The following is a 22,209-nucleotide window of genomic DNA, read 5'->3' as shown; positions in this document are numbered from 1 at the left end:
TTTGATTCTATGCTACAAAATTGGAATGGAGACTGATAAATTTTGGCTCCATCAGGACTACTGCGTCACATGGGGCGTATCTATGTACCCGTGTCGAGTGATCTTCGTACCTTGGTTTTGTCGGAAGCACATCGTGCACCGTATTCTGCACATCCCAGACTCAAGAAGATGCATGTTGATCTCAACAGCTGTACTTTTGGGCAAGGATGAGACGCGATGTTGCTGATTTTGTTTCTAGATGTCTTGAGTGCCAGAGAGTGAAGGCAAAGCATCAGCATCTGGTGGGTCTTTTGCAGCCACATACCATTCCAGAGTGGAAGTGGGATATGATATCCATTGATTTTATCACAGGGTTGCCTATGTCATCACGGAGACATGATTGAATCATGGTGGTGACAGTGGACAAATTGTCCAAGGTAGCACATTTTTCACCCATGAGAACATCCTACACAACTTCTTCTGTAGCCCATGTTTTCTTGAAGGATATTGTTCGTTTGCATGGGATTCCTCGTCAGATTATTTCGGATAGAGATCCAATGTTTACTTTTGCACTATGGGCGTCTCTCCAGCATGCTTTGGGCTCGCAACTCAATTTCAGTTTGTCTTATCACCCAGAGACCGATAGTTAGACTCAGAGAGTAAATCAGGTTCTGGAAGATATGCTTCGCATGTATGTTATGGACAGGTAAGTGAAGTGGGAGGACTATTTGTACCTTGTTGAGTTTGCATACAACAATGGGTATCATAGTTCTCCTGGCATGTCACCTTTTCAGGCCTTGTACAGTAGACCATGCCGTACCCTTTGAGTTGGGATCGCTTAGAGGATCGAGTTCTTTTGGATCCAAAGATTCTTCAGGATATGGAGCAGCAGGTTGTAAGCATTAGGGAGCATTTGGTTACTGCACAGCACAGGTAGAAGAAGTATGCAGATGCCCATAGGTTGGATCGTCACTTTTCTGTTGGTGACAGGGTGTTTTTCGAGTGCATCCAAGGAAGAGCCCTATCCATTATGGGAAAGGCTCTAAGTTGGCGCCACATTTTTTCAGACCTTTTGAGCTCCTCGAGAGGATTAGTCCTGTTGCTTATCGACTAGCGTTGCCACCTAGCCTATCACGCATCCACAATGTTTTCCACAATGTTTTCCATGTTTTTGTTTTGAGGCAATATATTCCAGATGTGACACATGTTCTTGATTGGGATGCTTTGTAGGTAGCGGATGGGCAGCTTACTTTGGAGCCCATTCGTATCCTACAGCACCGGAGGTTGACCTTACGAGGTCAAGACATAGAGCAAGTAAGGGTCCAATGGGACTCAAGCGATGAGACCTCTACGACTTGGGAGGATGCTACACGATTGAGGGGATTGTACCCCTACCTTTTTGTTGGCTTCCAGGAGTAAGCCTATGCTAGTGGGGAAGAATGTAGTGCCTCTCGTGTTTGCAGTCTGTACCTTGTCTATTTTAATTCGAGAGATACTTGATACTCTTATTGTTATTTGTACTTTGAGTTGACCTAGGGGTCGGATGTTATACTTTGATTCAGTACCATAGATGTTTTACTGCTATACAGTTCAATTTATCATATTTGCATGCTGATGCTATTTTGAGATGACAATAGATCTATGATGATATCTAGTTATATGGTTTATTGGAGATATTTGTTGATTATGTTATGAGCCGGATTTTATGCTATGGTTATTTACTTCATTCATGTATCTTTACGCTTTGTGCGAACGTGAGTGGTGTAAATGGATTAATTAGTTATTTAATGCATTAATTGCTTCGGCTATTATATTATATTCAATTGCACTTGATCTTGTGTTTTAGTGTGCAGGATTTACATCCCTGGCAGTGACACATGGAGTTAGTGATTCAGCTGTTCATATTTTACCAATGTCGTCCTTGTATGGTCGACATATCCTTATTCAATTGTTTTAAATTAAAACCTTTTGATGATTAGTAAATCCGAACTCATCTACATTACATGATTAGACCAGTGAACGTGTCTGTACATTTAGAGGTTCGCGTTGTCGAGAAAGTGTTAAGTGATTTTCTGTGATTTTGGGTTTTTTGGGCTTTAAATCTTTTCGGATTTAATTTCTGGCAGCTTTGCCTTAGGTGAATTCTAGTTACGAGCAATAACTTTTTTTCGTTTGGGTCGATTCGGAGCCTAGCTAGTCTAACTGGCAATTTGCCCTAATCGACTATTCACTCGAAAAGTGAGTAAGTATTGAAAAAGTGATTTTATTATGGACTTCTCACTTTTTGAAATAGAAAATTTGAGAGCTTTTTGAGAATCCTCTTCTGAAGGATTCGAATTCTAATCGTTCTGGGAGCTGTAAGTGTGGGTTTTTCGCAAGGTCAATCTCGTTGGATCCGGCTCGAGGAGTTCTTGCTTTGCTGTCACTTTCAGCAATTTCGGCGAGTTATTTATTTTATTCTATGGGTTTCAGTTTCTGCCCCTTTTGTTGTCAGGTAGGGCCTTCCAGTTTTGTTGTTTTTGCTCTGTTTCAGCTTCTGTTTCTTGTAGCAGTATGTTAGGAGGCTAAGCACTAGTGTTCCCCTTCGTTTCTGTTTGTTGATTCTGCCCGATTGGTTGGGTACGAACATTTTCCCTGTTTTTAGGATGGGGGTTTGGGGTTTTGAGCTGTTATGCTGGCCATTTTTGCATACGGTATCTGAACTCATTATTATTGGAATTTTGGGATTCTTGTACCCAAAGATCAAATGGGTTTTAATTTCGAAATTTTCTAAATTTGGGGTTTTTACCTTGTTTTGCGTGTCGCCCGGTTTTCTCGAATTTTCTTGGCATGAGTTGAGTTGTGGACTTGGATTATCTATTTGGATATTGGTCGGGCCTTTATTACACTTTTATGATGCATTGGGATGCGTGTTGCATCCATCCTCCTGCGGTTGTTTTTGGTTGAGTGACTTTCTGCTTTGTGTTCTCATCCAGTCCTTGTGTTATGATCTTTGTGATGGTGCTGCGCCACACACGAGTACGTGTGCGTACATTTGTCGGGTGACTTGCAGGGCCCGATCTTCCACGGTATTTCCGAAAGTTGTGATCATTGGGGTTGGGTTGGGAATTTGCATGCCTACGGGCACTCATCGTTGGATGAGCATGGGTAGGGTAAGGTAGCATATGGAGGGGGCTTCTATCTCGTAGCCTGGTGACCTTGTCCCATAGGGTTGGCATGAAGAAGTTTTAAGTGATAATTAAATAAAACATTGGGTGGTAATAAAACTTAAGATAATAAAATGTATGTGCGGGGCCCTCCGTTGAGGAGTTGAAACACACGATCCAAGCTTGGGCTTGTCAATGCCAAGCAACTCTCCATGATGTCAACCCCTACTTAGTAGCCCATTGAGTTGTCTGACAAAGACATGTAGTTTATTCATTATCTATGTCTTGGATTCAATCATCATATTGTCTAGCGTGTGTGTTAGCCATGGTTGTGGTTGGATCATTATCTCCATTAGCAAGGCAGGTGTGGACCTACGGGTGCCACATGGTTGGGAGGCGTAGCTACCTATACCATTGCTAGGGACTGGTGTACAGAAACGGTCTATTGTTCTAATGCGACCGTTGGTGGATGTTTTCACTTGGTACTTCGGGTTCTAGAGTATGCTTTCTTGTGATTTATGCTTTCATTTGGATGCTTGTTTATCATGTTTTGATGATGTTAGTTACTAACACATTTCCTTATTATGATGATGAGCATGTGATAGGTGATGCTATCTACTTATAGGAGTATCTTATGCTTATTTTTAGCATGCTAGATTTCCTTATGCTTATGTTGTAACATGTTTAGCAGTGACATCCTTATTACGATAGTATCGACGATCTGATCAATGACTTGGGATGTTACGCGCGAGGGATGGCTAAGGCCCACGATGGTGTTATGATGCCATTGACAGTTGGGAGGAACCACATACTTAGTTTGTTTGTATATTTAATTCCTTATACTTAAGATATATTTTAATATATGCGACGAGTCTTTTGAGATAGGTTTCAGACCTCTACGAGCTCAGATAAAGATTCTAGGAAATTTCAAGGCTTCAGAAATTCAAACTTAGCCAAATTTCAAGGCTTCAGGATTTCAGACTTAGCCAACTTTCAGGAGTCAGCTCTTGTCTTTTAGCTTGGGTGATCTCTTTTGTTTTCTTGTTGTGTTGTGGTTAGTAGTGGTGTTTGGAGATTCGTTGGTGTTTGGATGATTGTTAGTCTTCCATTGCAATCTTTGTGATCTGCGTATGTTGTTGTCATGTGCACTTACACTTGTAAAAAAAAAAATTATCTTGCTTGTATTTCATCCTTGTTTCCAAGGATCTCCGAGTGGGGCATTACATGGAAGGTGATCACAACCTCGTTAGCTAACTAGCCAACACTAACACCAGGATGCTCAGTGGTAGGATAGTGGTGTTCCAAGCCTATTCCCACAGTAGGAAGGGCCTTTCTCAGTAGAGATTGTGTTGGGATACTTAAGGTTCTGCGGTTGAGAGGTTAGTTCTGCGGTTGAGAGGTTAAACCCATGGAAATGCTTCTCCTATCTTTCAGATGCCAAGGCTTGCACAACACATGGACATTCTCTGCATTTTCTTGGGTACTTACTTTATGTTCTTGCATTTCATTTGATGTATGTAGATACATAGTTAAATTCTGTTATTTCTTTACATTAGATGTCAGGATTCAATTTCATTAAATAATCATGAGTTGGAAACGGAATGGATGTGGTAGTTTTAAGTATATTTCATGTGAACCTAGATCTGAAATGTTATTTTAATTTTCAGTTTTATGAATTGTAAGTTATAGTTAAACTCATATTTCCCTTTCTTGTGAAAGTGTAGGGTAATTGTTATAACAGTCACTCCTTTCATTCAGTTAAGATTGCAAAGGTATTACATTTAAGTAACGGATTAATTGGCTACTGGAAATTAGCATGTTACAATGTATGTATGTATCTATGCATGCATGCATGCATGTATGTATGTATACAAATATTTGTGTGTGTGTGTGTATGCACGGGCGCACACGCACACACACACATATATATAGGTAAATTGCTACCAAGGGGGTAGCACCCATTACATTGAAAATTGGAAAAAAAGTTATATAAAAGGAATCAGAGATGCACTCAACATGAGGACTAACCCACACTGAAGTGCCCAGAAATGAGCATACCCACCATAATGAGAGAAAAGACCACAACCCAACCCCAAAGATATAGGAACACAAAAAATCTATTATGGCCCCTAAAAGCAATGAAGAACAACGCAAGGGACATCAGGCCAAGGAAGATAGCGGACAACATAATACCAATGAAATTGAGAAACCAATCCAAACAACCAAAGAGACAGGGGATCAGCAACAACCAACCAAAATCCAAACAATCAACTCCACATTAAGGGGCAAGAGTGTCCCCAGCGCACAGAGCAGCCATCAAGAAGTCCCACCAAGGGGAGCGATACCCTTGGAACGAGTGAGATAGGATTTAATAGAGAGTAGATCCATCATTTGTGCATCTTCCGCACGTTTTCGCTTGTTAGTTTTCCGCCCTATTTTTTTCCTTGAAGGGAGAGAGTTGATCACCCGAGTTGCACTCTAAGAAATAGTCTTGGGCTCTGATGTCCATCTCATCAAAAACATGCTCACACTCATCTTCACTAATAGGATAGTCAGAGGTACTCAACGCATTGAAGCCTGTTGCGATATTAAATTGATCGTCAGGACCCGATGAAGATTCCCCCATAGGTGGCTCTACCACCCCAAAAGAGACCTTGACTGGAGAGGACAAAACCCAATCAAGATTGCCCAAGTCAGGGATGACCAGTGGAGATTCTCCAATCCGAGTCAAAGCGGCACCAAGATTCACACACAACTCACCCCACAGAGAAACATCATCCATGGTCGATGGAGGTGGAAGGGAAGTTGTGATCCCATCAACCACCTCATCACAACGTGGTCTGTTCTTCTTCGGAGTCCACCTTTGTGCCCTAGGTTTTGGGCATGAGACTTCGAAATATCTGTGACTCCTGTAATGAAGGCAGAAACACTTTTGATGTTCTAATTCAATCTTTTGTCTCCAAGAACCAATCTCAGTTGATAGGAGATGCTCCTCTGAAATGTGTTGGATGTTGAGGATACGAATAGATGCAAAGAAAAATGAGTCATCACCACCCATATTGATATCGAGGGTTTGCCCAACTAAATTGCTAATCATTAATAGGATATCCTCAAACCAATATTATAAAGGAAGATTGTACAAATGGAGCCAGGTGGTTTGGCAACAAGATTCATAGTACTAGGATTGAAGTTTGCCACCCATTTTTGGATAAAGACAAATTGATCATTAATCATCCAAGGTCTGGCCGATAAGATTCTATCACGAACACTGAAGTTGTGAAATTGAACTGTGAAAAAGTGATTAGGAAGGAAAGTCATCTTGGCAATGTCGATGCCCCACAAGGAAGGAATCCAAAATCAAATATTTGTTGGGAGCGAGCTTCACCAATAATCCTCCCAATAATAGTCATTTGTTCCAACGAATTGGCATTGAAGTCAACGAACTCTACGAGGTTGATAGCCACATAACTCCCCTCAAACTCCTACACGGACGTGAAAAATTGCAGAGGCGCCATTTTATTCACCGTATATTATATATTATATTTTTTCCCCACACACACATATATATGTATATATATACATGTATGTATGTATGTATGTATGTATGTATGTATATATATATATATATATATATATATATATATATATAGAGAGAGAGAGAGAGAGAGAGAGAGAGAGAGAGAGATGCATCCAAAATCTGAAAAAATAAAAAATCGTGCATCCAATTCTCACATCAGCGTCAGCATCAGTAACTTAGAATTTTTTTTTAATATCACATGCATGTTGCTAATGAATTCCAAACTATGAATGCATTTTCAGTATTAAAACAATTGATTATTTAATATTGAAACAGTGAAATGTTGTATATTAAGGTTCTATAATTTTTAAATGGCATTCTTTACTAATATTTTATATAAATGTAATGTACATATGCAAACTTCTCTATATATTGTAAATTTTCCACTAAAAAGCATTGTATAGTGTTGTCCTACCTCAAATATATTACCTATTAGCATACTTCCATTATAAATTGTAAGATCAAACTATTCCTTGAAATGTTTCATTATTCTATTCTTGTGTACATTCTTAACATTGTGGAGTATACAAGATAGGTAATATAATATTATAAGTATTAAAGGGTAGTGTTTATCACACAAAAAAGAAAACTAATCATCTTCATGAATTAGGACTCAAATCCCCAGAAATACTTACGAAGTTATATTTAGATGACTTGGGAACAAAGTCTAACAAATATTTTGAAATTGTATTTTGAATTAGGACCACTCATTGGCTCGAGGTACGTTATGTAGTGGCCAAAACACCTGTTCATTTTTTTGCTAGTCTACATTTTATTTTTGAGAACATGTCCAGTATTATTCTACTGGGAAAAACCAGAGAAGTAGTTTTCCGTTGATAAGTCAGTGCTAACACTAATAACGCTCTATAGAAATGCTCAGTCAAGTGAATATAGATTTGTCAAGCTACTAGTTAACCTAAAGATAGTTGTGTCTGACATCTTAAACAAACATAATCAGATAACCTACCTGAAGATCAGAGGGGACAGGGATGTCTAGGGTTTCGAGGATGTCCCTTATCTCGCGTTCTTCCTGAATGTTCCACGCCACATTCGTCAGGAATTGCAAGCAGGCTTCCGTGCAGTTCGTAAACACTAATCTTGCCGAGACCGCCAAAATATTCAGGGCTTCGCGCACGCTGCCGAAGGTTTTTAAAGCGAGGGTATCGGAGTACATGAGGCGCAGGCATTCTTGCCACGCGGCCATGTCTTCCCGACAGTCTTCTATGCGAAGAATTGTTTTGGTTGGGATCGAACCCGGGTTGTTTGTTGTCCATCTGTCTGAAAGGCTGACTCGAAAATACTCGGATTTCTTCTGAAGGACTTCGGAGTGGAGGCCTATGCAGAGTTCCGAAGCGGGGATGTCTGGGCCGTCGGCGTTGTGTTGCTTCGAGGATAAGTAGAGGACAACGTCGCTGCCCTGTTTGTTACCCAGCAAGTAGACAATTTCCTCCTCTTCTTCGCCCGCCATGGCATGGCCTCGCTCACTTTGTTTCAGTGGAGCTCTGATTAGGCCATTTCCTGAGTTTCTCATAGAGCGATCGTTGAAGTCAACTGAAAAACCTCAATTGACCATGATGCACGTGAATATTCTTTCGAATATCTTCGACGTTGATGTATTTTACATTATCCGTTGGGATGCATGAGAATATTCTTGTTCTTGTTCTTGATATACCTTTTTTTTTCAGTGCTTGCATCTTTTTGGGTACACTTTGGATGGAGGATAGCAGCCTCTATAAAAAAAAATTCATCGATGTTTCTGATCACATTTTATACTCTTCAATTATTATCATTATCATGAAAGAACTAAAGAATAGTATGGATTGTAGAATACTATTATCTTTAAATGAATATTCTTTTCAATATGTTTAATTCTTTTCAATATATTTAATACTTTCAAAGTTTTGTAAGATCTATAGAAACATATTTATAGTGACTAAAGTTAATCTTGTGTGTCAATGTTTGTCAATTAATCCTTCATAACTATTGTTTTAAATGTGAGTAGATGTGCATTCTATTAATCATTGAAGGATCAAAAAATGATCATCTCAAAATGTCACTCAATACATGTCGTGTAATGTGTTGTTGTTTGTTTGATAAAAAACAAAACAAAAATAAATTGGCTCAATCACAGTAGTGGCTTCATTAAGACTACCTTGATGTGTGTACCAACACATTGTCAAAAGCATATTTGTAAGGTTTTATAGTGGCTTTTGGAAGTTTTTTCCTTGCAAACTTTATTTTTCCTTATCTCCAACTCATAATCTTGCATGAGAAAATGGAGGTAACAATACGGAACTTTTCCAATTAAGTTTCACATTTGTCTGAGAAAGTTCATTATTTTATTTGGTAAGAATTGATCGAACAATTACTATCAATTCATATAATGAAGTGTTTTAGTGAAGGCTTTCGTCGAGTCTTCTTCAATTTTTTTGTTTTCATTTTGTTAGCCTATACTTGGTTTTTGAAGCCCTCAACGTCCCTTTTTGCGTTTTTGAGTGCTTGTTTGGATGGTTTTAGTCTTTTTGTTTTCTTTAATCTCCTGTTTTCAGTTTTCCCTTTGATTTGGTATATCTTAGGACTTAATTAGACTTATTAGTCAAAAGATATGACCATTTAAGTGCCCAAAAGGTGGACTCTCTTCGTGCAATCACATATTTAAAATATCAATGTTATATTTTAATGTTGAGTTTTACTTTTTGAAAAATATAACTTACAATAATTTTATGTTAAATTTTTAAGTTACTTTATCACTTTTGATTTATCACTTATAGTGTACTTTATATTATACTTTCATGTTGAGTTACTTTTTGATTTTTCACTTAAGTGATTATAGTGCACTATATAGTCTAATTTAATGTTGAGATTTACTTTAACATTTTATTTAAAATATCTAAGTAAAATATTTCATTTAACTAAATATTTACACAATACATAAACTATATAGTGTAAATATTGTATTTGACCCATTTAAATTGATATTTACTCAAAAAATCAATTAAACATGTGCTAAATAGGAAGTTTAGGTTGTGCAATTCAATAACATGTCTTTTTTTTTCAAATATGTTACATGCAATTACATCTAGAGAATGAGATTTACCTCTTGCATATGACTAAGACATGCAAATGCGTCTAGAAATTTACCTTGTCCAACCCAAATGCATGTAAAGTCAAAGCATATTTTCAACACGTGCAAATGCACTTGGAGAGTGTGATTCTGCACTTGAAGGGAAATGTTTGACTTAAACAAATGAAAAGGCAAAAATAAAAACATGTCTAAAGTGCAATTTGCAGTAAAAGACTCAAAACATGTTACTACCAAGTCATTTTAAATATGTAATGCGCTTTCTAAAGTGTGATTTGCCTAATCAATACCTTTTACATGCAAAATGCCACATGTAAATGTCTTTCTAGAGTGTAATTTTGCATGACATATTTGGTTGATGACTTTTCAAAACATGCAAATGCACTTGGAGAGTGCAATTTACCTCTCTTACCCAAAATGTGGCATGCAAATGTACTAGGAGAGTGTGATTTGCCTCGTTCCAGCCAAAACATTACATGTCTTTGTATGTTGAGAATGTGTTTTTGCTCTCTAAGTAGAAATATTGGAGTTTGACAAGAAAATGAAACATGCAAATGCACCTCAAGAGTGTGATTGGCCTCTTGGATACATATAAACATCATTGAAAGGCATTTTTTCACTCAATCCATGTCAAAATGCTAGATGTCAAGGCAACCAAAGTGTGTATTTTCATCAAAAATGCCCAAAAACAGACATTTCCAGCCCATGCAGTTGCATTTGGAGGTTACAACTTGGAATTTGAATGCATTTATATGTATTAAGAGACCATGTTTTTCATCATTGCTAGCAAAAATATTTCATATATTTGCATTCCTATGGCACATTTTTTATCAAAGACGCCCAAGTGTGTGTTTTTTGCCAATAAAAATTGCATGCAAAGGAGTTTGGAGATCACATTTTGGCATCTACGAGCAAAAACACTCATGCATTTGACCTTGAACTTCATGATTTGTAACTTTGAATCTATCAAAGGATCTTAGTTGTTAGAATCGTTTAAATTTGGAGAACCCAATTTTGGAGAAGACTTGTTCATTTAAACTTGTCTTTCCTCCATTTTTGGTTCATTGAGCTCTAAGTAAGTGGAAGGATTCAACCTTGTTTTTATTTATTATTTGTTTTACTACAATATTGCATTCTTTGGTTCATTTTTTTGTCATTTGTTCAAATGCAACCATATCTTTTGCATTTTGTCTTTAAATAAATTTGAAATCCTCTCATTGTGAATGCAAAAAACTCTTCCAAACTCCAAAAATAAAAATTACATGTAAAGGGATATCTTGAAGTTTGTCATGTTTGAGGCAATAACAAGAGGTAAGTTTTTGGTTTGTTCAAAGTTTTTATTTCTTGTTTGATCTGTGTTTTTAGTTTGTTTTTGGAGAAAAATTTATCTTTTGCATTTTGTCTTTAAATAAATTTGAAATCCTCTCATTGTGAATGCAAAAAACTCTTCCAAACTCCAAAAATAAAAATTGCATGTAAAGGGATATCTTGAAGTTTGTCATGTTTGAGGCAATAGCAAGAGGTAAGTTTTTGGTTTGTTCAAAGTTTTTCTTTCTTGTTTGATCTGTGTTTTTAGTTTGTTTTTGGAGGAAATTTTATCTTTTGCATTTTGTCTTTAAATAAATTTGAAATCCTCTCATTGTGAATGCAAAAAACTCTTCCAAACTCCAAAAATAAAAATTGCATGTATAGGGATATCTTGAAGTTTGTCATGTTTGAGGCAATAACAAGAGGTAAGTTTTTGGTTTGTTCAAAGTTTTTCTTTCTTGTTTGATCTGTGTTTTTAGTTTGTTTTTGGAGAAAAAAATTATTTTCACCCAAGAATGCAAGTGCATTTCCATGTTTCCATCTTCCACACTTAATCCACTTTTCCACTTTTCCATACATGTAATCACACTCTATGGACCCAATTGCATATTTTAAATCATGTAAAATGAGGATTTTTTACCACATGCAATGAAATGTCCCTTTTCTAATTTTTACATTATATTCACATTCTCTAATTAGATTTTTAAATTAAACAAAAAGCATTTCGAAAGATCATATAATTTGTCAAATAAACCCAAATCAGGTATGCTCGAAATAGTGCCAAAAAACTTCACAGCTTCACATATTATTGATAAATCTGAAAGTAAACATTTTTACAAAAAAATTGCCCGCATAACAGCCTAAAAAATGACATTTCTAGATCTACAAAGAGTTTACACGACAACTCCAAAATGGAGGACAAACACAATGCTCATCGGGCCCAAAAACAACACAAAATAGCCTGAAAACACCATAAAACACTAGCAATCTATCACAAAAGTAGAACCATGACCGAAGACATATATTTAGCTCTATTTTAATAGAAAAAAGGCTACAATACAACATCAAACCAAACTGATATGAAAAACTCAACCAGAAACACCAAATCCTTACAAGAAACACACCCGAAGACTCACAAATCTGCACTGTTCAGCACAAGGGAAAACTCTACATGAGATTGCACATGGAATAACCTCAAACTCTCATCCTTAGCCTTCCTAGAAACTTGAAAACTCTCATCTTTAGGTCTCCTTCTCTACAGGTTTGGCAGCCTCTAAAGAACAACAGAGCAATGAGCAAAATCAAGTTTTAGAATGAGCCTGAAATGTCTCCAAACCCCTTTAAAAAGGGCATAACCCTAACTCACAACCAATAGGGGTAAATAAGGTATATTTTAATAATATTTAACATTTATTAGTCCACTAGTTTCCAAATATTAGCTCCTTGTTCCGAAACTTTGCTTTTGACCCCACCAGCCTTAGCAAAAATTATTAATTTTTTAATTATTTTGAAAAGGGGACATGACAAGTCATCCCTTCCAAATATTTCCTGTCCTCAAGAAATGAAGGTTGGCATGCCCCAGAATATATATTCCTTCTAAAGTGGCATCCTCCAATGGTAATCCTTTCCATTTGACAAAATGCTCTGTGATGCTCCTATTTCTCAATCTTTTTTCTCTTGTATCCAAAACCTCTTTTGGTATTAAAACTAATTTACCTTCATCATCAAGAGGTGGAAATTCTGTAGATATTGTAGTTTGTTGTCCTAGAACCTTCTTTAGGCAAGAGATATGGAAAATATTATGTATTTTTCTATTTGGTGGGAGTTCCAATTCATAAGCTACCTCTCCTATCTTCCTGATGATCTTATAAGGCCCATAGAACCTTGGCTTGAGCTTCTTTGCCCCACTCCTCTTCAAGGTGCTTTGCTTATATGGTTGAAATCTAACAAATACAAAGTCTCCTACCTCAAAAGATCTTTCAGTTCTTTTCCTAGCGGCATACAACTTCTGCTAGTTTTGTGCATGTTGTAGATTATCCTTAAGGGACTTTAATATGCCTTGGCTTTTCTTAATGAAATCACCTGATGCAGGTATTCTACTATCTAAAAGTACTAGATCAGAAAAGGAAACGGCTTCATAACCATAGAGAGCACGAAAAGGAGGCATACCAATAGACATGTGACGAGATGTATTGTAACAATACTCCCCATAGGTGTAACCATTTCACCCTAGCGTGTTATTGATTTGAAACATAGTTCCTCAAATATCCCTCAATCCATTTATTAATTATCTATGTTTGTCCATCTATTTGAGGGTGATAGCTAGTACTGGGAGTGAGTTCAATTTCTACCAAATGAAAGAGCTCCTTCCAAAAAGAGCTAAGGAATCTACTTTCTCGATCACTAACAATGTTTCTAAGCAAGCCATGCAGCCTGAAAAATCTCCTTGAAGAACAATTCTGCCACTCATGATGCCTTGAAATCAGTTGTGATGGGAAAGAAATATGTATACTTAATTACTCTATCTACCACACATATATGCAATCCTTACCTTGAACCTTGGGCAACCTAGTGATGAAGTCCATGGAAATACTTTCCCATTTTTGTCCAAGAATAAGAAGTGGTTGCAACAACCCTGCAGGAAAAATTTGCTCACTCTTGTTTTGTTGGCATACCATGCATCCCTTAATGTGTTTAATGACATCCTCCTTCATACCCTTCCATACAAAATACTCATGAAGCTTCCTGTATATCTTGAAGTATCCTTGATGACCAACCAAAGGTGTGTCATGAAAAGCCCTCAATATCCTTTCCTTAGTCTTTGACCCTGGCACTACAAACATCATGTTCTTGTAATAAATCATCTCATCAACAACCTTATACCTATTATCATCCAGTAAATTATCCAAAATCTTGGTGTCAAAAGAATCTTTAGCATATTCTAAGATTATGGAGGCTTTCCAATCAGCAGGGATAGATGTTAAGGAACACAAGGTGGGCTTCCTTGAGAGAGCATTAGCAACCACATTATTCTTTCCTTTCACATATTCAATGTCAAAATAATAAGCTTGCAATTTTCTTACCCATTTTTGTTGATGATCATTCAAATCCCTTTGGTTCAAGAAAAACTTGAGCCTATTATGGTCTATCTTTACCATGAATCTCCCACATACCAAATATTGTCTAAACTTATCAAATGCATGCATGATTGCCAACATTTCCTTATCATAGATGGAATGAATTTTCTTTAATTGATTTAATTTTCTACTCTCAAATGTTATTGGATGTCTCCTTTGAGTTGGGATAGCCCCTATACCTTCTCCAAAAGCATCACATTCAACAACAAAAGGTAAAGAGAAATTTGGAATTGCAAGCACATGGCATAAGCTCATTACCTCTTTAAGTTTATCAAATGTTTTTTGTGCCTCTTCTATCCAAATAAAGGCTCATTTCTTTGTCAAATCAGTCAAGGGGGCTCCAAGCTAAGAAAATACTTTGGAAAATCTTCTATAATAGCTACACAAATTGAAGAAGCCTCTGTGTAAGATTAGTAGGTGGAGGCCAATCTAAAATTGCCTGAATTTTGTGTTGATCAACTTGTACTCCTTTAGAGCTTATTACATGTCCCAAACATAGGATCTTAGTCAAACCAAACTCACATTTAGATAACTTAGCATAGAAGGATTTTTGCTCCAAATTTTCCAAAATAATTTCTATATGTTCTAGATGCTCTTTCCATGTTTTAATGTGAATCAAGATATCATCAAACAACACCAAAAAAAAATTCCAAAGATGTTTGTTGAATACCTTATTTATACAAGATTGGAATGTTGTTGGTACATTAGTGAGACCAAGTGGCATAACAAGAAATTCAATGTGCCCATAGTGACATCTGAAAATAGTCTTTTTCACATCTTCCTTCCTCATGCCGATTTCATGGTAGCCTGATCTTAAGTCAATTTTTGAAAAGTATACAACACAATGTAACTCATCAATGAGTTCATCTATGTGTGGTATGGGATACCTATTTTTTATGGTCTTCTTATTTAGAGCCTTGTAATCTATATACATTCTCATTGTACCATCATTTTTCTTGACAAGTACTATAGATGATGCAAATGGATTAGAGCTAGGCCTTATGAATCCCATGTCCAAGAGTTCCTTAATAGTCTTTTCTATTTCCTCCTTATATCCTTTTGGATGGTGATATGGCATAGTTATAAAAGGTTTGGAACCCTTCTCTACCTCTATTACATGCTTGAAACCTCCATCTGGTGGCAATCCTGGAGGAAAATCATTGAAAACTACACTATGCTTATCAAGAATATTTTGAATTTCAAAATGGAAATTACCTTGATTCTTTGGAGAGCTCACTAGGTGGATTATGACTCCTATTGCCCAAGCTAATTGTCCTTTTCGAAAATTCCTCTCCATCCTCTTTGCAGTGACCAACCTTCATGCTCCATTCGATAAGCCTCTTAATAAGACTTCTTTCCATTGGAATGAAATTTGAACTCTATGGTTTGATGGTTCATGTAGCACTTTCCAATAGAGTGCAACCATTGAACACCTAATACAATATATGTTTCCCCAATGCCAACAACATAGAAGTCATCACAAAACTCATAATCTCCTAAAGTCATCCTAAATTGTTTCACCAGTTATGTGCAAGGCATTGTGAATCCATTAGCTATAGTAACATTGAATTCGTCAAAATCCTCTACTTTAAGCCCTCTTTTCATGAAAAATCCCCCATCAATAAAATTGTGAGTTGCCCCATTATCAAGAAGAACTGTCAACCCTTGCCCTGCTATTACCCCTCGAATTTGAAAGGGATGGTATCTTGGGACTCCTGATAATGCTGCCAAAGTGACATCCTTGCTGATTTCCTTTACCTTCTCTTCTTCTTCCTCCTCCTTAGTGTCATGAAATTCCTCATGCTCATCTAAATCAGATTTTGAAGCAACCTCAATATAATGAACTTAACCATTCCCCAAACATCTATGTCCTGGAACCCATGGCTCTCTACAAGTGAAAGAAAGCTTTTTCCTTCATAGTTCACTCCTAGTCTCTTCACCTACCTTCTTTTTTTGCTGAATTTATGACATTCTTTGGTGGTGGAAAAGTCTTTTTCTGAAAATTTCACTTATGTTGCCAAAGATTTGTAGTTTTTTGATTAGTGACTGGTTTCATAGGCACACAAGTTTCAAGCTGCAAACTTCTTTTGATAACTTCCTGTAAGGTTGAGGGTGAGAAAGCCTTAACCAAGCCCTTAACAAAATCTTCCAAACCATCAAGAAAAAAATAAATAATCCTCTTTTCACTCATATTAGGTACCATAATAGCCACCTTTTGAAATTCTTCTACATACTCATTAACTAATTTGGTTTGTCTCAAATTTGACAATTATTTAAAATACTCTTCATCATCCTTGAGATCAAATCTATCTATCACTCTTTGACTAAAATCATCAAATGTAGTTACTTGTTCATGACCTTGAGTAGCCATTCCATAATACCACCAATCATAGGCTACATCTTCCAAGTGTAGACTTGCAAATTGAACGGAGTCACTCTCCTTCATGGGATTAAGTGAGAAGAAGGTTTGTAATTTTTGTAGCCATGCTCTCATAGAAAATTTGCTTGTTCCATCAAAAGTAGGTGTTGTAAACTTGCTTATTTTATTTTTGAGCTCTCTTCCACTTATTTCCTACTCCCTCTTGTACTCTTTCTTTGGCATCAAAGTGTTCATCATATCCACATTTCTCTAAAAGGTACCAAACTGCAAAAGTCATCATCTAAGCCATTGTAAGTAGCCCTTAATGCAACCAAGTTACATGTAACCTCTTCCATAGGATTAAGGGAAGGATTTGGTTTTGATGGATCATCTTCAGGTAAGAAAATAGTCTTTTTTGGTTTAGAGGGTGTGGGTTTCAAATTTCTTGGCTACTCTGAAGTGCTCCCTCTCTCATTAGTAGATACAACTCCTTAGAGTTTTTCTGTCAACAACCGCAAAGCCTCTCTAATTTCTGCCAGACTATCAATTGTTTGCTTTTGAGTGTTCTGGATGTCCTAGAAGAATTTTTTTGCCATCTCATCCAGGTCAGCCATACTTGTTCCTTCCTTGGGTTTTGTACTTTTATTATCAACTAGAGGTTTGATCACAATTTCTTTATTCATTTCTCGCTGCAAATATCTATTTTCTCTTTCACTTAGTTGCATGCAAACTTCTACAAACCCTTAGACTGGCAAGATCATAGCTCTGATACCACTGAAATGTCCCCTTTCTAAGTTTTACATCATATTGCATTCTCTACTTAGATTTTTAAATTAAACAAATAACACTTTGAAAGATCATATAACTTTTCAACTAAACCCAAATCGGGTATGCCCGAAATAGTGCTAAAAAACTTCACAACTTCACATATTATTGATAAATATGAAAGTAGACATTTTTACAGAAAATTTTCCAGCGTAACGGCCTAAAAAATGAAATTTCTAGATCTGCAAAGAGTTTACACAACTCCAAAATGGAGGAAAAATACAATGCTCATTGGGCCCCAAAAAACAACACAAAATAGCCCAAAAACACCATAAAACACTAGCAATCTATCACAGAAGTAGAATCATGGCCCAAGACATATATTTTGCTCTATTTTAATAGAAAAAAGGTTGCAATATAGCAGAAAACCAAGCTAATATGAAAAACTCGAGCAAAAACACCAAACCCTTACAATAAACACACCCGAAGACTCACAAATCTGCATTGTTCAACACAAGGGAAAACTTTGCATGAGCTTGCACATAGAATAGCCTCAAACTCCCATCCTTAGCCTTATTGGAAACTTGCAAACTCCCATTTTTAGGTCTCCTTCTCCACAGGTTTGGTAACCTCTGAAGAACAACAAAGCAATGAGCAAAATCAAGTTCTAAAATGAGCCTAAAATGTCTCCAAACCCTTTTAAAGATGGCATAACCCCAACTCACAACCAAGAGGAGTGATTATGATATATTTTAATAATATTTAACACTTATTAATCTACTGTTTTCCAAATACTAGCCCCTTGTGTCGAAACTTTGCTTTTAACCCCGCCAGCCTTAGCAAAAATTATTAATTTTTTAATTATTTTGAAAAGGGGACATAACATCTAGAGAACCTGATTTGGGTGAAAAATCACAATTTAAAATGTCAAAACTTTCATTTTGCACATACTCAAATGCTTCTAACTAGTATTCTTGATCACCCAAAGCAAATGCCTCATTTTCCCACGTGCAATCCACCATCTTAAACCTGATTTTGGCCATTTTTGCCTAAAATACAAGTTTTCCTAAATATTTTCAGCCTTCCAAAGTGTTCAATATGTATCTAATCCATACTTCAAATACCCTTGTCTTATGAATCTATCATTATACCTCAAATCCTAAAGCTTTCAAGGCGAATCTCATTGGAAGATGTTTTCATCTTCACGTTGTGATGCACTCTTTAAGATATGTCAAAATTTTCTCAAAAGGTAGAGACATCTCGTCAAGAAGATATTCTTTGAATCTAAAGAAGTGAAATCCATGCGGTCTCCACTTCTCCAATGATAGCCTTGGGACCTAGTTTGTAAGGGAATGCGCCAAGCTTTTTTATTAAAAAAAAATTAAAGATGTTGAGGGGGAAGTTATTATGGGTTTACATCTAGGCATCTTTGAGAAGGTTTTCAAAGTGTTAGAAACTCCAAAATGTGTGAATTTGACAAAGAAGAATTCACAACAACAATTGTAGAATGAGGAAAAATTGCTTACATCAAGTTTTCAAACAACAACTAGCAATTCATCAAAGAGAATGTAGTGATATAGAATACAAAAAGTCCCAATTTAGTAATTATTCATGGTTGCACCATCAAGTACAAGGCCTTTGTTGATAATCTACAGGATTAATTCATTCAGAATCAATAGATTCAACATTTTCTTCAAGTTTAGTTCAACTTTTTAATTGTAGAAGATGAATTGCATGTGATGCACTTGCTTGTAATTTGATTGTATGTCGTTGTGACATGTAATCCAATAATTATTTTCACCTAGTTTGACTATCTTAAGGTGGTTGAGTTGCTTCCACCTTTTTCTCCTCCTTTTCCTCACTCCTTTTTTCTATATGAGGAGCGCCCACCTCATTGTAAAAATTATCTTTCATTGTATGTAAGAAAGATCAAATAAAATTGTGCAAGCACAAATTTGATTGTGTAGTACTATTTTGAAGAAAAGAGAATACAAAGAAGCAATTGGAGTTGAAACTTTGATTGAGAACAATTGTGATAGTGCAAATTAGAAGCTTTGACTGTAATTTTTATCTATTATCTTTGATTCATGTTGTTATTTTCTATTTAATAATTGAGCATAACGAGTTAAGCACTGATAAGAGTTGAAGCTTTGATTGTGAGCAATTATGGTGATACATGGACTAGAAGCTTTGACTATAGCTTGTATTGTAATCTCAATTCATAAAAATAGTTAGACTTCCCTACTTCTAGAAGTCTTTGTGGCCCAATTGTAGAGGTTATTCTTATAGAATAGATTAAAATAGGACTTAGAGTCAAACCGATACTCTTTCAACTAGCCTTTGAGTTGGTTCTAGCTATTAGATAGAAGTGTAGTTAGAGATTTCATCTTGCCCATTACTCACTCTATGGGTAAGTGGATTCTTTCCTAAAAGATAAGAGGAAAGAATATTGGTAATATCCCTTACAAAATTTCTCAACTTCTTGCTTACCTTTAGTTGATCCAACGAACGGTGAGAAGGGGGAAGCTTCCCTTAGTGGTAGGAGAGACTATATTCATACACTATGGCTAGTCTACCTTTTTTACAACTGAATTTTAACAAGACTGTCGGTTGTAAAATATCCACCCAATAGGTAGCTTTAAGGTAACTATTATACCCTCCTTCCTTGCAATTAATTGTCACCAATAAATGGTTTCTTTATTCCTATTTGCAATTTATTATTTTTTCATTATTTTTTTATGGTATTGAAGATTTCATTGAATAACTTATTTCAATCTATACAATAAAATCAATATATAGTGTGTGAAATAAATAGAACATACCATGCTTTTATTCAAAATCCTTTATTACTAATCATGGACTACAATGAATATAAGATTGTTCTATCAAATTTTTGACTAGTTTCAAAATTACTCATCATACATTCTCTCTAATATTTTCGACTTGTCATTTCTCTTTACATTGTTGTAGATAATGATATAAATTAATCTATTTTCCTTCACTTTTTTGGTCAATTTCGTATCACTATATGGATGTCATGTAGAGGTTCCTTATACTCTAAAATAATTTCATTGACTTACAAGTAATTACAACCCTATTTAGGTAAAGGATTGTTATCACAATTTTTTACTATTTCGAGATTAGACATTGTGTTTTTTTTTAGGTTTTAGGAAACCTCTACCCGTCATTTTTCCTTCTAGTTTGAAGATGATAATACGATGTAATATGTTTTCATCCACTTATCCTGTAAATCTAGAATCAATCTATGTATGTTGTGTAAGGTTTCATTATATTTTATTTTTATTTAGGTCTAAGGTTATTAACTCAATTTTTTTGACCAACTTAATGATTACATATCATGCATTCTCTCTAATTTTTTGGAAGTTTCAATCCATCGTGCTTCTCCTTATATTTTACATATAATGATATGGATTAATGTATTTTACTCTAATTTTACTATTAATTTTCACATCATTGTATGAAAGTATTTTAGGGTTTTATTATATTGCCAAATAATTGGGTATAATTATTGTCCCAATTTTTTGAATGATGCAAGGATTGCACAACATGCATTGAAATGTTGACTCATGATTTCTCCTTAAAAATCGTAGACAAATTTAATATAGATTAATATGCTTGTGTCAGAATTTCTTATCGATTTCGCAATACTATATCAATATTGTGTAGGGTTTCATTATATTGTCAAATAATTTTAGGGACTGTAAAATAAGTATATTTGATTAGATTTGAGGAATATGTATCATACCCAATTGTGTGTTATGTGTGTGTGTGTGTTTGTGTTTGTGTGTCTTTATCATATTGTCTGTGTTATTTGACACCTCCAATATATTTGTCGAATGCATGTATGTATGTATTGTATAATCATGCAAACTATGTAAACATTTTTTGACTATATGTGTGTTTTTTATTTTATTTTTATTTTTTAAATTTAACTTTAAAAAACTTAATTTATTTTAAATATTAACTATTAAAAATAATTTTAATTATTTATTTGCATGAAACTATATACATAGTATATGCTCAAAGAATTTTTTGTGTGTATATTTAAACATATGCATTGTATAGTCATGTGAATTATGTAAGCATTGTCTTACTACAAATGTGTGTTTTCTACTCTATTTTTATTGTTAATTTTGTTTGAATCGATTCTAAATATTATCTATTGAAAATCATTTGTGTTGCTTACATGAATGAAAGTATACATATGGTATATTCTCAAAGGATGTTGTGTGTGTGTGTGTGTGTGTGTGTGTGTGTGTGTGTGTGTATTATTTCATTAGTATTATTTTTTAAATAATGTATAATAGAGATTTGAAAACAAAATAATATTAGAATGTATACATAGATTTGAGTAAGAGGTTCGAATGATGTTCCAAGATCTTTGCAAAAAACTATCAAAACATCCCCTAATAAAAGATCCCTCCCCCTCCCCCCCCCTCCAGTTCCTATTTTACATCAAAGACCATACATGGTCATCATGAATACAATTTAAAAACAAAAAGGATTGTAACAGACTATAGTAGATAATTTTAAACTTTATAGGGTGCATAAAATTATATATTTTTCTATCCATACTTCACAAAATCATATTCTACCATTATATATTTGCATAGATATATTCCACATATATACATACATATACTTCCTCTATTAGAACAAGCTTGTCATTATTGGTGTATAAATAGACTACTAAATTGCATACTAACAACCTAAAGCATCATCAACTAAAAAGGAATAGAAGGATAGCACGACAAAAAAATCATCCAACCACTAAGACCATTCATGCTTAGTACACATTTCTTTGTGCAAGAGTTATTTTCCTACTTTGACCCATG

General features: G+C 35.4%; 1 protein-coding gene across 2 annotated transcripts in view; it reads right to left on the bottom strand.

Moving 5' to 3' along the window:
• The window catches only part of LOC149565842 (BTB/POZ domain-containing protein At2g13690-like), a 69,127-nt gene extending 60,886 nt beyond the window's left edge, over positions 1 to 8,241 (bottom strand). For both annotated transcript variants that reach the window (XM_089819340.1, XM_089819341.1), the window contains exon 1: positions 7,670 to 8,241. In XM_089819340.1, coding sequence (XP_089675466.1) covers positions 7,670 to 8,233 — 564 coding nt within the window. In that variant the 5' untranslated portion in view covers positions 8,234 to 8,241. The remainder of the gene's footprint in view (positions 1 to 7,669) is intronic.
• Positions 8,242 to 22,209: the final 13,968 nt, after the last annotated feature.

Source organism: Cupressus sempervirens, chromosome 3 (assembly GCF_028749045.1).
Source record: "Cupressus sempervirens isolate cs-2001-9-10 chromosome 3, ASM2874904v1, whole genome shotgun sequence".
NCBI classification, from domain to species: domain Eukaryota; kingdom Viridiplantae; phylum Streptophyta; class Pinopsida; order Cupressales; family Cupressaceae; genus Cupressus; species Cupressus sempervirens.
This window is presented reverse-complemented; position numbering and strand designations above follow the sequence as displayed.